Below are 12,639 nucleotides of genomic sequence, written 5' to 3'. Positions count from 1 at the left end.
ATATATATAAGTTTATATATAAAAGTTTGTTATATATATATATATATATATATATATATATATATATATATATATATATATATATATATATATATATATATATATACATTATCTATTTATAAAGGCGTTTAACTGTTCAGCCAATTAGAGGCGGCGGGGGGCGGGTCGTGCCTTCGCCCACCTAGGAATAAACATATCACTTCCTGGAGGACCTTCCTTCCACAGTCACGTTACATCCGTCCGGATCGCGACGGTAACGGGCCGGAGAGAGCCGCTGGCTGCTGCACACTGTGAGCCCCATCACCTCCTCCTCCACCTCCTCCACCACCACCTCCTCCTCCACCATGGACTTCTCCATCCGAGCAGCCAACGTGGAGGACTGTAAGGACATCGCCCGGATGATCTTGGTAAGAGGACACGTGCGCTGCAGCTGTTTCTCCAGTAACGAGAGCTGACGTCACGAGACGCTTCAAATACACGACGGAGCTGTTATTAGATCATTCAGACATCATAGTAGGCCTATTATTATTATTATTATTGTTATTATTATTGTTATTATTATAGCTGCACCACATGTGTGTGTGCAGCCAGTTGTGTAAGTGCACTCAGGCTCGTGGGCTCACAGGCATTTTAAAGGTTAAATCATATTTCAGAAATGGTGATAATAATAATAATAAAACATATTTTAAAGTGATGATGTTATTTATTCTCGTAATTAATTCAATATTTTTCGACTTTATTCTCGTAATTAATTCAATATTTTTCGACTTTATTCTTGTAATTGATTCAATAATTTCGACTTTATTCTTGTAATTAATTTTAATATTTTTCAACTTTATTCTCGTAATTAATTCAATATTTTTCGACTTTATTCTCGTAATTTATTAAATGTTTTTCTACCTTATTCTCGCAATTAATTCAATATTTTTCGACTTTATTCACGTAATTAATTTAATAATTTCGACTTTATTCTCGTAATTTATTAAATATTTTTCAACTTTATTCTCGTAATTAATTAAAACATTTTTTTACTTTATTCTCGTAATTAATTCAATTGTTTTTACTTTATTCTCGTAATTAATTCAATATTTTTCGACTTAATTCTCGCAATTTATTCAATATTTTTTTTACTTTATTCTCGTAATTAAATCAATAATTTTGACTTTATTCTCGTCATTAATTTAATATTTTCGACTTTATTCTTGTAATTAATTCAATATTTTTTAAACTTTATTTAAAGGTTAAAGAATATCTCAGAAATGGTGTTAATATTGATAATATTAATTGAAAAAGTGATGATGTTATTTGTTTTTCTTCACAGGAGTTGGCTGAATATGAGAAAGTAGCAGACCACGTTAAAGTCACACAAAGAGGTACTGTATGCAACAACAATCTGTTAAAATAAAATGTACAGTTCTCTATTTATTTGACCTTCATAAAAAATAAAAAAAAATAGGGCTTTTAATCCAAGTTTCCTTGATTATTCTTGACGATGATGAACTAAGAAGATCATGTGATATGACTGAAAGCTCCAGGATTGTTACAAAATGGACCGAAAAATATCCCAGAACTAATGAAAGCATTACAATCAAACAATACCTGCTTTTGGTCATTTTTGTATCCAGATCCATAGAAAATGTACTGTTTCTATGGTTTTGTTTGCCAATTAAGCGTTATTTAATTTAAACGTCTGAACCCCAAGCTGTTTAAAGATGTATTTTTCAACATCTTCAACACTCAAACATGTCTTTTGTGCAGAATAACACATTTATAATGACATAAATCATAAAGAGTAAAAAAAAGCAACCCTAGATGAATTTCTCAACACTTTTCCAAGTGCCCACAAGTGTCATGAATATTGGAATATTGGAAGAAAAGCTGGGTCTCCACATGCTACACATATTACTATTTACATTTTCCTGTCCTCTCCTCTCAGCTCTGTGTAAACAGCCTCTCCTGTCCTCTCCTCTCAGCTCTGTGTAAACAGCCTCAGAATTTAATGTTTTAAACAGGATCTAGTTATTACAAACACTTTATTATCTGAGACTTAAATGAGACATGAAGAATAAAGTGATTTTGACAGAAATGTCACAATTTTAAGCTTTGTTTCGATTTCGCTTTTTCTAACAGAAGCTTTTGTTAACTATCAATTCAAGGACTGTCAGAAAGTTCAAATTCTTTTTATTTTTTTATTTTTTTCATTTTTTTAGTGGTGAACATTCATTTATTTACAGATTATATTGTTATCAGACAGAATAAAGAGAAGACTCTTACTGACTTTAAACACAAAAATATCCCCAAACAGTAGATTTATTTATTTATTTATTTATTTTATTGTGCAATAATACAATACAGTGACAGAAAGTTTAAAATTCTGACGAAATGCCTGTTTTTACATTTTCATTCTATGACAATCAATTTAGATACAATCAATAGGTACTAAATGGACCATCTGTGAGATAGTTTTCTCAGCTTTAAAAGTAGTTAAAACCATGAAAAGACAGTGGAAACTGTGACCTGAACTATCACCTACATATCTTGCACATAAGTTACCAGTTTCTTGTGTTATCTGACAGACTTGGAGCAGGACGGATTCTCCAAGAACCCGTTCTTCCACGGGATCGTCGCTGAGGTGCCAGAACAACACAAAACCAAAGAAGGTGAGGAGGAACCACCAGGAACACTGTTTACTTCACTTACAGCTGTCACAAACTAGTGTATGATCGTGTTTATGTGTCAACGATAGAGTTGGACACATATTTATTTTTATATAAACTGTCAAAATAGAGATCACAAAAGTGTTTAGTGAGAGACAAGTTTTGTCATTGAAAAATGGCCACAACAAAAGGCCAAAAGTTTTTGGTGCCAAATCGCGTCATGGATTCTTCTATAGCGTCTCAAACTCGTGGCCCGTGGGCCAATTGTGGCCCTCGTGACGATATTTTGTGGCCCCCACCTTGATATGAAAGTTTAATGTGAGTTTTATATGAATGTCACTTTACCGTGTTGTGTGTTGAAGGTCCCTTTAATTACCTTTTTTTTTTGGTAATTTTGTGTCTTTTTTGTCTTCTTTAGTAATTTTGTGGGGTTTTTGGGTCATTATGTGTCTTTTTTTATAATTTTGTGGCTTTTTTGGTAATTCTGTGTCTTTTTGGTAATTTTGTGTCTTTTTTTAAATAATTTTGTATCTTTTTTAGTAATTTTGTGTCTTTTTTTGATCATTTTCTGTCTTTTTTTGACATTTTGATACTGCCTCCAGCGACCCCCAGGTCGAGGTTTTTTTAACCATTTCTGATGGATTCTCTAGTGTTCAAAAACGGTTAAATTTAGCACCAAATATCGTGTTAACAAATTAAATTAACCCAATCTGCTGCAACAACTTCATGTACTTCCATCATAATGTTCTCAACCCTTTTACACTCACGGCAATGAACCCAAACACTATTTATATTACAGATTTATAACTAATAAACCTTCAGGTTCCCAGCTTTTAGATGATGAACACCACTTCCTATCTCAACTTAAAGAACCCCTGCCCCCCTTAAAAAAGACAATAAAAGGCTCAGTATGGGTCTCAGACTTCAACAAAGCCAATAAATTAGATTCTCTTTTCTAAAATGACCTGTATTATGTGTTTATAAATAGAGGATTGTACAAACTGTACAAACTACATTGAACTCAGCCACTTACCAGGTTCAGGAGTCCATATTTATGAGCTGTTACCTAAGGTACCGGCACACTGCAGATGTCACAAACCAATTATGTAACAAGGCTAACTCGCTGCTTTCCCTCAGAATAAAGGAATGGGAACATTAACATACGCTCTGCTGCCCAGCTGGGCCCTTTTCTTCCATGACACAGCACTTTTTCCATACAGTCACTCACCACTGTCCACTATCGTCTCCATGATAATCCAGCAAACAGCTTCTCCACCACTCTATTTCTGCATGAGATGAGTTCACTTGAGCAGTTTAGCATCTATAAGCTTATTGTTTTGGTTTCATGGCCCACCAATAAGATTCAGAATTTTTTTTAGTAGATGCACTAATCAATATTTTAAGATTAACTAGAAAATTTCCTCTGGGGAAATTCTGAAAGGGCCACGGGGGCTACTGCCGGTGTGTGTACACTATGATAAGATTCTTCATTTCAAACAATTAATACTAGTAATGTTATGATACTAAATAATATACAAGGAGCACACCTACAACAAGCATTCCTTTTCAAGTATTTATTTATACAGCAACCTATGCCCTTTAACCTCAAAGTGTGTGTGTGTGTGTGTGTGTGTGTGTGTGTTTGAAGCATGTGTATCTGGAGGAGTGTGCATGCTGACGCGCATGTGTGTGTGTTTATCTGTAACTGTAATCACAGCAAAGATCAAAGGCAATCAGAGCAATCAACAGAATTAACTGCCACCAACTGCCAATGTTTCGTAACAGAGGTGGACAGACTGAAATTTCTGGCCTCGAACAGAAAGCATTTTTGGCAAAACCATAATATCTATCATTGATCCGACTTCACTTTGAGCGTCCTGAGTTCTTCCTGAACGTCTACATATGTTGTTGTTTTTTAAGAAAAATGAAAAAATAGCTTTGTTAGAGCGATCTAAAAAAACTGTTCCATCTCCCTTTTTCAGAAATCTTCCTGCATTTTTAATATGGGAGCCAATGAGGCTGTTGGTGCGTGTTGGTGGCGCATCTGTGCGTCCTACGCCCAAACTATAACTCTGACAGCTTTGCCAGAGGATTGTGAGTGAGAAGACAAATTTTCCTGCGTTTCTATGTATAAATTATTTGTGGAATTTGCAGCCTGGAGCGCAGTTTTCAAATGTATTTTTTGACAGTTTTTTCTCTCCCTCTACACTCTGAGCGATGATGTCACACACTGTGACACGAACATTCCGTGCAATACACATCCATTATAATCTCAGAATTTCTCCAAAAATGATCATGGTCATTGAACAGGGATTGATAAAAAACTATATGACCTATCGAAACGTGGATTAATACACCGATACACAAGACTTGTGTCTACTGTTTAAAGTTTAAATGGAGTCTCTAGGTGAAATTATGCCGGAGAAGTAGACGTTTAAAAATCTCCAATTATTGTTCTTTTTCGCTCATTTTTTTTCGGCCGTCCCATTCACTTCAATGCAAAATTTTGTGCAGTTTCAAATTCGTATTCCGTAGAGAAAAGTTATCGCGCACTGATCCCGATCAAACTGCACATTTTGATATATAATTTGCGGTACGAAAGTGCGTCCGGAAGAGGAAGAAGAAAAAATCCACAGTATAACAATAGTGCTTGGTGCGATTGCCCCGTGGCCCTAATAAGGGCTCGTAATGACAAACCAATTGAGGATTATTACACAGCTTTGTTGTTTCCCTCTCCTCTATAGGTTTAGGTTATGATAGCTGGTTCCAATGGTAAAATACTGGAGTTCTTCAAGATCAAGACTGACTGGCTGAACACGATGGACACAGTTAACTAGAACTGGTGCCAAAAGAAGTACTGACAACAAACTGAAAACTGTAGTCAGATATGCATAGTCCGAAATGAAAATCCATGCACATCTCTACAGAGCATTTTAGCATCTTTAAGCTTATTGTTTTGGTTTCATGACCCACCAATTGGCAGATAAAGGACAAAGTTAGCGACTAGCTTTGAACATATTGGAGCATTTAGCAGCTAAAGAAAGAAATATTTCCTGTGTGAAACAAGACAACGATGAAGGAGAGTGACTGGTGGATTATACAAGGCAAATTAATTATGTGTAATATCAGCTGGATGTGTTAGGTGAGCAGTTTTTATCTGGTACAGTGGCCATATCAATTTGGTAAGGTGATAAAATGTAGATGTTGACCCTCAAGGACAATAGTAAGGTCTAAAGTTGAAAGTTTAACTGTTGGTTAATGATAGATTTCTGATAAGCGTTCATTGTTGTTTTACTGCTTGAGATAATCTCCCTTTGCTCAGACTTCTTTCTTTCCCTCTGGTGACCTACCAAACCTGCCGGGCTGCACCCATTCACTGTCTGTGCAGGCATGTCTGAAATTACTTTTTTTTTTGTTAACATCTCCAACAGAACCGAGTCGCTATGCTGCTTTTAAAAGTAGATTACTGTAACTCCAATCACCTGCTCACTACCAGTACCTCTTGCATTGATTTTACATTTCTGATCATTTCCTTTCAGGCCACACGAAGATCGGATATGCACTTTACTACTTCTCCTACAGCTCATGGGCAGGCAGAAGCGTTTATATGGAGGACTTGTACGTGATGCCTGAGTTCAGAGGTACAGAGCACTGTCTGAAAGACAAACGTCATTGTTGTAATGAAGTAAATACAATTTGTGAAATTGGCCTAGAGAAAATGAGCAGCATTTTTTTAAAAACACATCTATGTACGTGTACGTACCCTGTAAAAAAAAAAATAGTTTAAATGAAACATAAAAAGTCTTGCAGCAAAAGTTGCCAAACACGTCAAGTTCAAGTGATTTTACAGATAATTTCTTTCTCTTTTTTTTTAAACGGATAATATACAATAAATATCTGTATTTAAATATATATGTATATATATGTATATGTATGTGTGTGTGTTTGTGTGTAGAAAAACTGATAGTACGTTTTTGGAAACATTGGCTGCAGATTTTTTAACAATTTTTTATGATTTCTTTTACCATTTTTTTACATTAAATATAAAGTTTTACTTTAAGGAAACAGAAAATTGCCTTAATTTTACACTCAGCAAATATTATATGTAAATGTTTTGTATTTTTACATAGAAATCACTGTAATTTAAAATTCAAGACTATTAAGCAATTCAATAATATTTTAGTATTAGATATAATTTTTATATATATATATATATATATATATATATATATATATATATATATTGTCCCATTATGTTACTCATATATTACTCATAACTCATTAATTAATTATGTTAATGTTAATTCATAACATCTGTCTTTCAGGGAAGGGCATTGGAAAAGCACTAATGAGCAAGGTAGCTCAGGTGAGTAAAACACGATCCATAACATGACATTATGTTCAATCTTGGGCCTTTTCTCCTGATATAAACATGTCTTGGATCATTGCATCCATAGCTGGGCATGGCTGCAGGCTGCAACCAGCTCAACTTCACCGTCCTCGACTGGAACAAAGCATCTTTGGACTTTTACCTCAGCCAGGGCTGCACCGACGTCACGGCCAGCATCGGCTACCACTGTATGCGCTGCGAGGGCGAGGCGCTGGAACGCCTGGCCCAACCCTAACCCAACCCTAACTCAACCCTAACTCAACCCTAACTCACCCTAACCCAACCCTAACTCAACCCTAACCCACCCTAACCCAACCCTAACTCAACCCTAACCCAATCCTAACTCACCCTAACCCAACCCTAACTCAGCCCTAGCTCAACCCTAACTCACCCTAACCCAACCCTAACTCAACCCTAACCCAACCCAACCCTAACCCAACCCTAACTCAACCCTAACCCAACCCTAAGTCACCCTAACTCAACCCTAACCCAACCCTAACTCAACCCTAACTCAACCCTAACCCAACCCTAACCCAACCCTAACCCAACCCTAACTCAACCCTAGCCCAACCCTAACTCAACCCTAACCCAACCCTAACTCAACCCTAACCCAACCCTAACTCACCCTAACTCAACCCTAACCCAACCCTAACTCACCCTAACTCAACCTTAACTCAACCCTAACTCAACCCTAACCCAACCCTAACTCAACCCTACCCCAACCCTAACTCAACCCTAACCCAACCCTAACTCAACTCTAACTCAACTCTAACTCAACCCTAACTCAACCCTAACCCAACCCTAACCCAACCCTAACTCAACCCTAACCCAACCCTAACTCAACCCTAACTCACCCTAACTCAACCCTAACTCAACCCTAACCCAACCCTAACTCACCCTAACCCAACCCTAACTCAACCCTAACTCAACCCTAACCCAACCCTAACTCAACCCTAACTCAACCCTAACTTAACCCTAACTCAACCCTAACTCAACCCTAACCCAACCCTAACTCAACCCTAACTTAACCCTAACTCAACCCTAACCCAACCCTAACTCACCCTAACCCAACCCTAACCCAACCCTAACTCAACCCTAACTTAACCCTAACTTAACCCTAACTCAACCCTAACTCAACCCTAACCCAACCCTAACTCAACCCTAACTCAACCCTAACTTAACCCTAACTCAACCCTAACCCAACCCTAACCCAACCCTAACTCCCTGGGCTCATGGCGCCATGACCTTTGCAATAATTGGGTCACACAGTGCAGGGATAGAGCACCACTCAGCGGCCCCGTTCCAAAAAAACTAATCCATGACAATCGTAAAACAGATTTTCTCAAAAAGATGAGAAGATTATTATAAATGGCTGTTTGTTAAGCCCTCCCCCCTTATTTAATTTACTATGCCTATCAAGTTCACCATGCTAGCACAGCAATATGCAGTTTACATTAAGAACAATGAGGATTTACATTACATTTTCTTTCAAACAATGGTTCATCATTTTTACATGGAGGTACACTAAAGCAGGCTGCAGAATTTTGTCAGCTGAAATGACAATAACAAACTTTATTCGCTGTAGTTAGCTAGCGTTAGCTAAAAAGGCAACACCAACTCACTGTATTGGCTAAAAGACTCAATCTACGGTTGTTGATAGTTAGTTAGTGTTAGCCAATTAGCCAACCTTTTTTCGTCCAGCTGACTCTTAAAACAAAAAGAAACTGTAAAATATACAGATGATGGCTAAATACATGATTTAATGCTAAAAAAGCCTTGTGTTAGCTAAAAAGCTGACACTGATTCAATGTATTGGCAAAAAAAAAGCATCTACAGTTGTAGTTAAGTAGTGTTAGCCAATTAGCCAAATTTTGGCTTTTAGCTGACTCTTTCAACCAAACCCCCCCCCCCCTAAAATATACAAATATAACATGATTTAATGCCAAAAAGAACGCAATTTTAAGCTGTAGTTAGCTAGCATTAGCTAAAATGCCGACACCAACTCACTGAATTGGCTGAAAACTTAATCTACAGTTGTAGTTAAGTAGTGTTAAACAAAAAAACCTGTAAAATAAACTCAAGACACCTAAATACAAGATTTAATGCTAAAAAAAAGGGGATCTATACATTTAGTTAGCTAGCGTTAGCTAAAAAGCTGACACCAATTCACTGAATTGGCTAAAAACTCCATCTACAAATATAGTGTTAGCCAATAAGCCAACTTTTTTTGCTCCAAGCTGACTCTTTTTAAACCAAAAAAACCTGTAAAATATACTAATGAAGGCTAAATTCATGATTTAATGGTGAAAGACTGTGAAGCCACATGTTCAACAACATGTGCAGGACAGAACCGTTAATTTAGTCCATATTCCACAAAATAATGCAGTTAGCAAATGATGTGCTCCTTGGCCTTGAACCTAAGTTACCACTGGTAGTAAGCTCGTTATCCAGGCATGCTAAAGTTTGCAGTTTGTGTTTTTGATTTTGGTACAGCTAAAAACAAAAAGACACAACTCTCAAACTTTATATATACAAGGTATTGCTCTTACTACAGCCTCATGCTCACCATTTCAACATATATATGTACCTGCTGTGCCTTGTTCAGGTTTAAAAGGGGTTTAACAAACAGTCATCTGACTTAAATGAAGGATGTAGAAGTATTGGAATGGGGCCTACGCAATACATTTAAATAGTACATAACCGAGGCACTGAAATCTGTGTTTTGTGATTTTTTTCCCCATGTAATATAGTATGACCCAGAAGAATTTTGGTGTTAAATAGCTCAGAAAACCTAACCTCTCTTATTGTGAAAATAATATAGTAATAATATGGGCACAAGAACGGTCAGACAGGAGTGTGTATGTGTGTGTGGAGTTTTTAGAGAAAGTCTTGCACACAATTAACCATCCAGAGGCATTTTTTCCCCCTTTTTGGCACAAAAAATCTAGAAAAACCTTATGCATTTTAAGCCAAGATGTATGTTTCACTGTATGACTGTAGAAAAAGTGTGTTTTATTTGGTGTCTTATCCCTTTAAACTTGTTATAAACTATGACAACAGCAACCAAAGAGTCAGTCACCGCTCCTCGAGGAGTGCTGTGAAGCTGTTGGGAAGCACAATGTTGGTATTTGCACTGTTTTCTTCATTTTAAGCTGTATTTATGTACGCTACGATACAATACAGTCATTATTATACACTGAAATTCATTTTGCATCCTTTTGACAGCTCTGTTTTACCCACAGGTTGAAAAAAAAACACTTATATGACACTTTTTTATAGATGTACAAGCAGTAAACGGTCACATTATTTCCTCTGGACTCAGATCTAAATTAACAGTTAGCTGATTTTGCTACACCAACAGGATAGACTGATGTTTAGAATAATTTGCCAGCCTGTTGCAGACGTTGGGAAGTAAAGGAATCCGCTGAACCTAAACCTGCTTCCATGCAGCCAAACAACAAAACTCTTGGGCCGGTTTCAAAGAAATCAGACAAAAACGTTCCATCTGGTGGAATTTAAAAAGTAAAAGCCTTGGACTGGGCTCAGTGCGTGTCTTTGAACCTGTCCTGCTAAACTGAAGAGAAAAAAGGGGCACAATTCTGGTCTGCACTTCTGTTTCATATCCAGTCTAATTTAAATAAAAAAAAGAGGGCTTTCTGTATCATTTCCAGCGATTTTAATGAAAACAGTCTGAGTTGTGGGTTATATTTAGTTTGTTTTCTCTAACTCTGAACAAGTAAGAACCGCTGACCCTCCTGTGTAGGTTTTGCAATTTTGCATTTTATTTCATACTTTGTCTACAAAATAATGATGTAAAGAATGACCAGTTTTTATTTTTTATTCATCTTTGGAGACATTGGGGTTGTAAAATATTAATGTTTGTTTGCTTCAGTGCAAAAATAATTGTGTTGATGTGCACGGGTGGATTATTAGACAATGGGACTCTGGGAACAGCCTGTAAATAGACCCACCACAACACAGATACGTTATGGTTTATCATAGTTGTGACCCTTTTCTTTGTAGTTTCTTTGTGCCTCCTTAAAGTCATTTTGCGTCTCTTTATAAATGCTTTAATTTTCTCTAGATTTTTTTGTCTTTTTGTAGTTGCTTTAATTTTATTCGTAGATGTTTTGTGTCTCTTTGTATGTGCATTGTGCATCTTTATAAATGCTTTAAATTTCTTTGTAGATGTTTTTGTCTCTTTGTAGTTGCTTTGTGTCTTTTTGTAGTTGTTTTTTTTCTAGATGTTTTGTGTCTCTGTAGTTGCTTTAATTTTCTTTGTTGATGTTTTTGTCTTTTTGTAGTTGCTTTGTGTCACTTTAAAGTCAGTTTGTGTCTCTTTGCAGTTGCTTTGTGCATCTTCAAAGTCATTTTGTCATCTCTGCAGATGTTTTTCTCTTAGTAGTTGCTTTGTGCCTCTTTGAAGTAATTTGGTGTCTCTTTGTAGTTGCTTTGTGTCTCTTTGTGGTTGTTTTGACCCTTTTAACAGTTGTTTGCCACATTGTGTCTCTTTGCAGCTGCTTTGCATCCCTTTGTGGTCATTTTATGTTTCTGTGTGGTCATTTTCTCTGGTTTCTTTGAGTCACATTTTGCAGGTAGAGCCCCTGAGCCCATGTAGACCCGTTCACTAATCCATCCAAGTTATCGTACTGTCATCGTGCTATTACAGAGTGCTTGCCCCAAAATCAATACAGAGTCCCAGGGAACATGTAGAGATATTTATAACCCATCCTGTCAGCAACTTCCCATCAGAACGCCAGACTCAGAGCTATAAATTATACAACTTGATACTTTGTTCCCAGCGTGGATTTCTAAAACTGTTTTAAAACCCCAAAGCTCAACCCTGATTCCTGTCATATCTTTGCAATAAGTTCAATGTTGAAAAGCAACTTAGAATGCAAGAAAAGATAGTTAGATGTTTGAAATCGTGAGATTCTAGTGTGCAGGGTGTTAACAGTCAATAGAAATAACAATCACGTGTATGATGTATCGGGTTCATTTTCACAACTTTGGTGCTGTTTGGTTGTATGAAGTGTGTTTTTGAAGTGTGCTAATGACTTGGTAAGATATCTACACTGTGTTCAATACTGTGTTTCCAGTTGCTGTGTGCAGTCGCTGATGTTTTCTGAAGGAATATCTCCTGATGTGTTCATGTGTCTGTCTCTCAAATGGTTGAAAATAAAGACGGTCATACAGTCGTTGGGTGGAAACCTTGTGAATTCAAAAACTTTTCAGGAACATTGTGCATTTTAAATATCATCCATTGAGTTTTAAGGGCTTCATGCAATCAAAAAAATCCCTAAAAAGGAGCATAAAATTCTTCAACTGAGACATTAAACCATCACAAATGGATTCACAGGTTTTTCACGCGACAAAAAAAAAAAAAAAAAAAAAGTGTGATGCCATGGATTGACCCAAACTGAAGCACCTTAGAGTTGTTTGCTGTACTAGAAATAGTGAAGCGTTAGAAAATGTCTAAAGCCATGTTACATTTAGCCTAGAGCTGCATGAGAAAAATGTTTAGGCTTCCTGTTGTGACCGATTGTTGCAAACCAAGAGTGTGGTTTACTGTTTACTTGTACATTTGTTTGA

At 36.7% G+C, this 12,639-nt stretch overlaps 1 protein-coding gene across 1 annotated transcript; it reads left to right on the top strand.

Moving 5' to 3' along the window:
* Nucleotides 1-232: 232 nt before the first annotated feature.
* On the top strand, nucleotides 233-11,420 carry sat2a.1 (spermidine/spermine N1-acetyltransferase family member 2a, tandem duplicate 1). Its single transcript, XM_059354760.1, has 6 exons — nucleotides 233-407; nucleotides 1,322-1,373; nucleotides 2,577-2,660; nucleotides 6,197-6,298; nucleotides 6,983-7,023; nucleotides 7,115-11,420. Exons 1-6 carry the CDS (start codon nucleotides 345-347, stop codon nucleotides 7,280-7,282), a joined length of 510 nt encoding a protein of 169 aa, XP_059210743.1. The 5' UTR covers nucleotides 233-344; the 3' UTR covers nucleotides 7,283-11,420.
* Nucleotides 11,421-12,639: the final 1,219 nt, after the last annotated feature.

Source organism: Centropristis striata, chromosome 17 (genome assembly GCF_030273125.1).
Source record: "Centropristis striata isolate RG_2023a ecotype Rhode Island chromosome 17, C.striata_1.0, whole genome shotgun sequence".
Taxonomy (NCBI): Eukaryota; Metazoa; Chordata; class Actinopteri; order Perciformes; family Serranidae; genus Centropristis; species Centropristis striata.
The sequence above is the reverse complement of the archived record's forward strand: the minus strand, read 5'-3'. Positions and strand labels throughout refer to the sequence as shown.

Coding starts and splice junctions, on each gene's coding strand:
- sat2a.1 (XM_059354760.1), top strand. CDS start 345: ATGGACTTCTCCATCCGAGCAGCCAACGTGGAGGACTGTAAGGACATC. Junction 1,374..2,576: donor CGTTAAAGTCACACAAAGAG/GTACTGTATGCA, acceptor GTTATCTGACAG/ACTTGGAGCAGGACGGATTC. Junction 2,661..6,196: donor ACAACACAAAACCAAAGAAG/GTGAGGAGGAAC, acceptor ATTTCCTTTCAG/GCCACACGAAGATCGGATAT.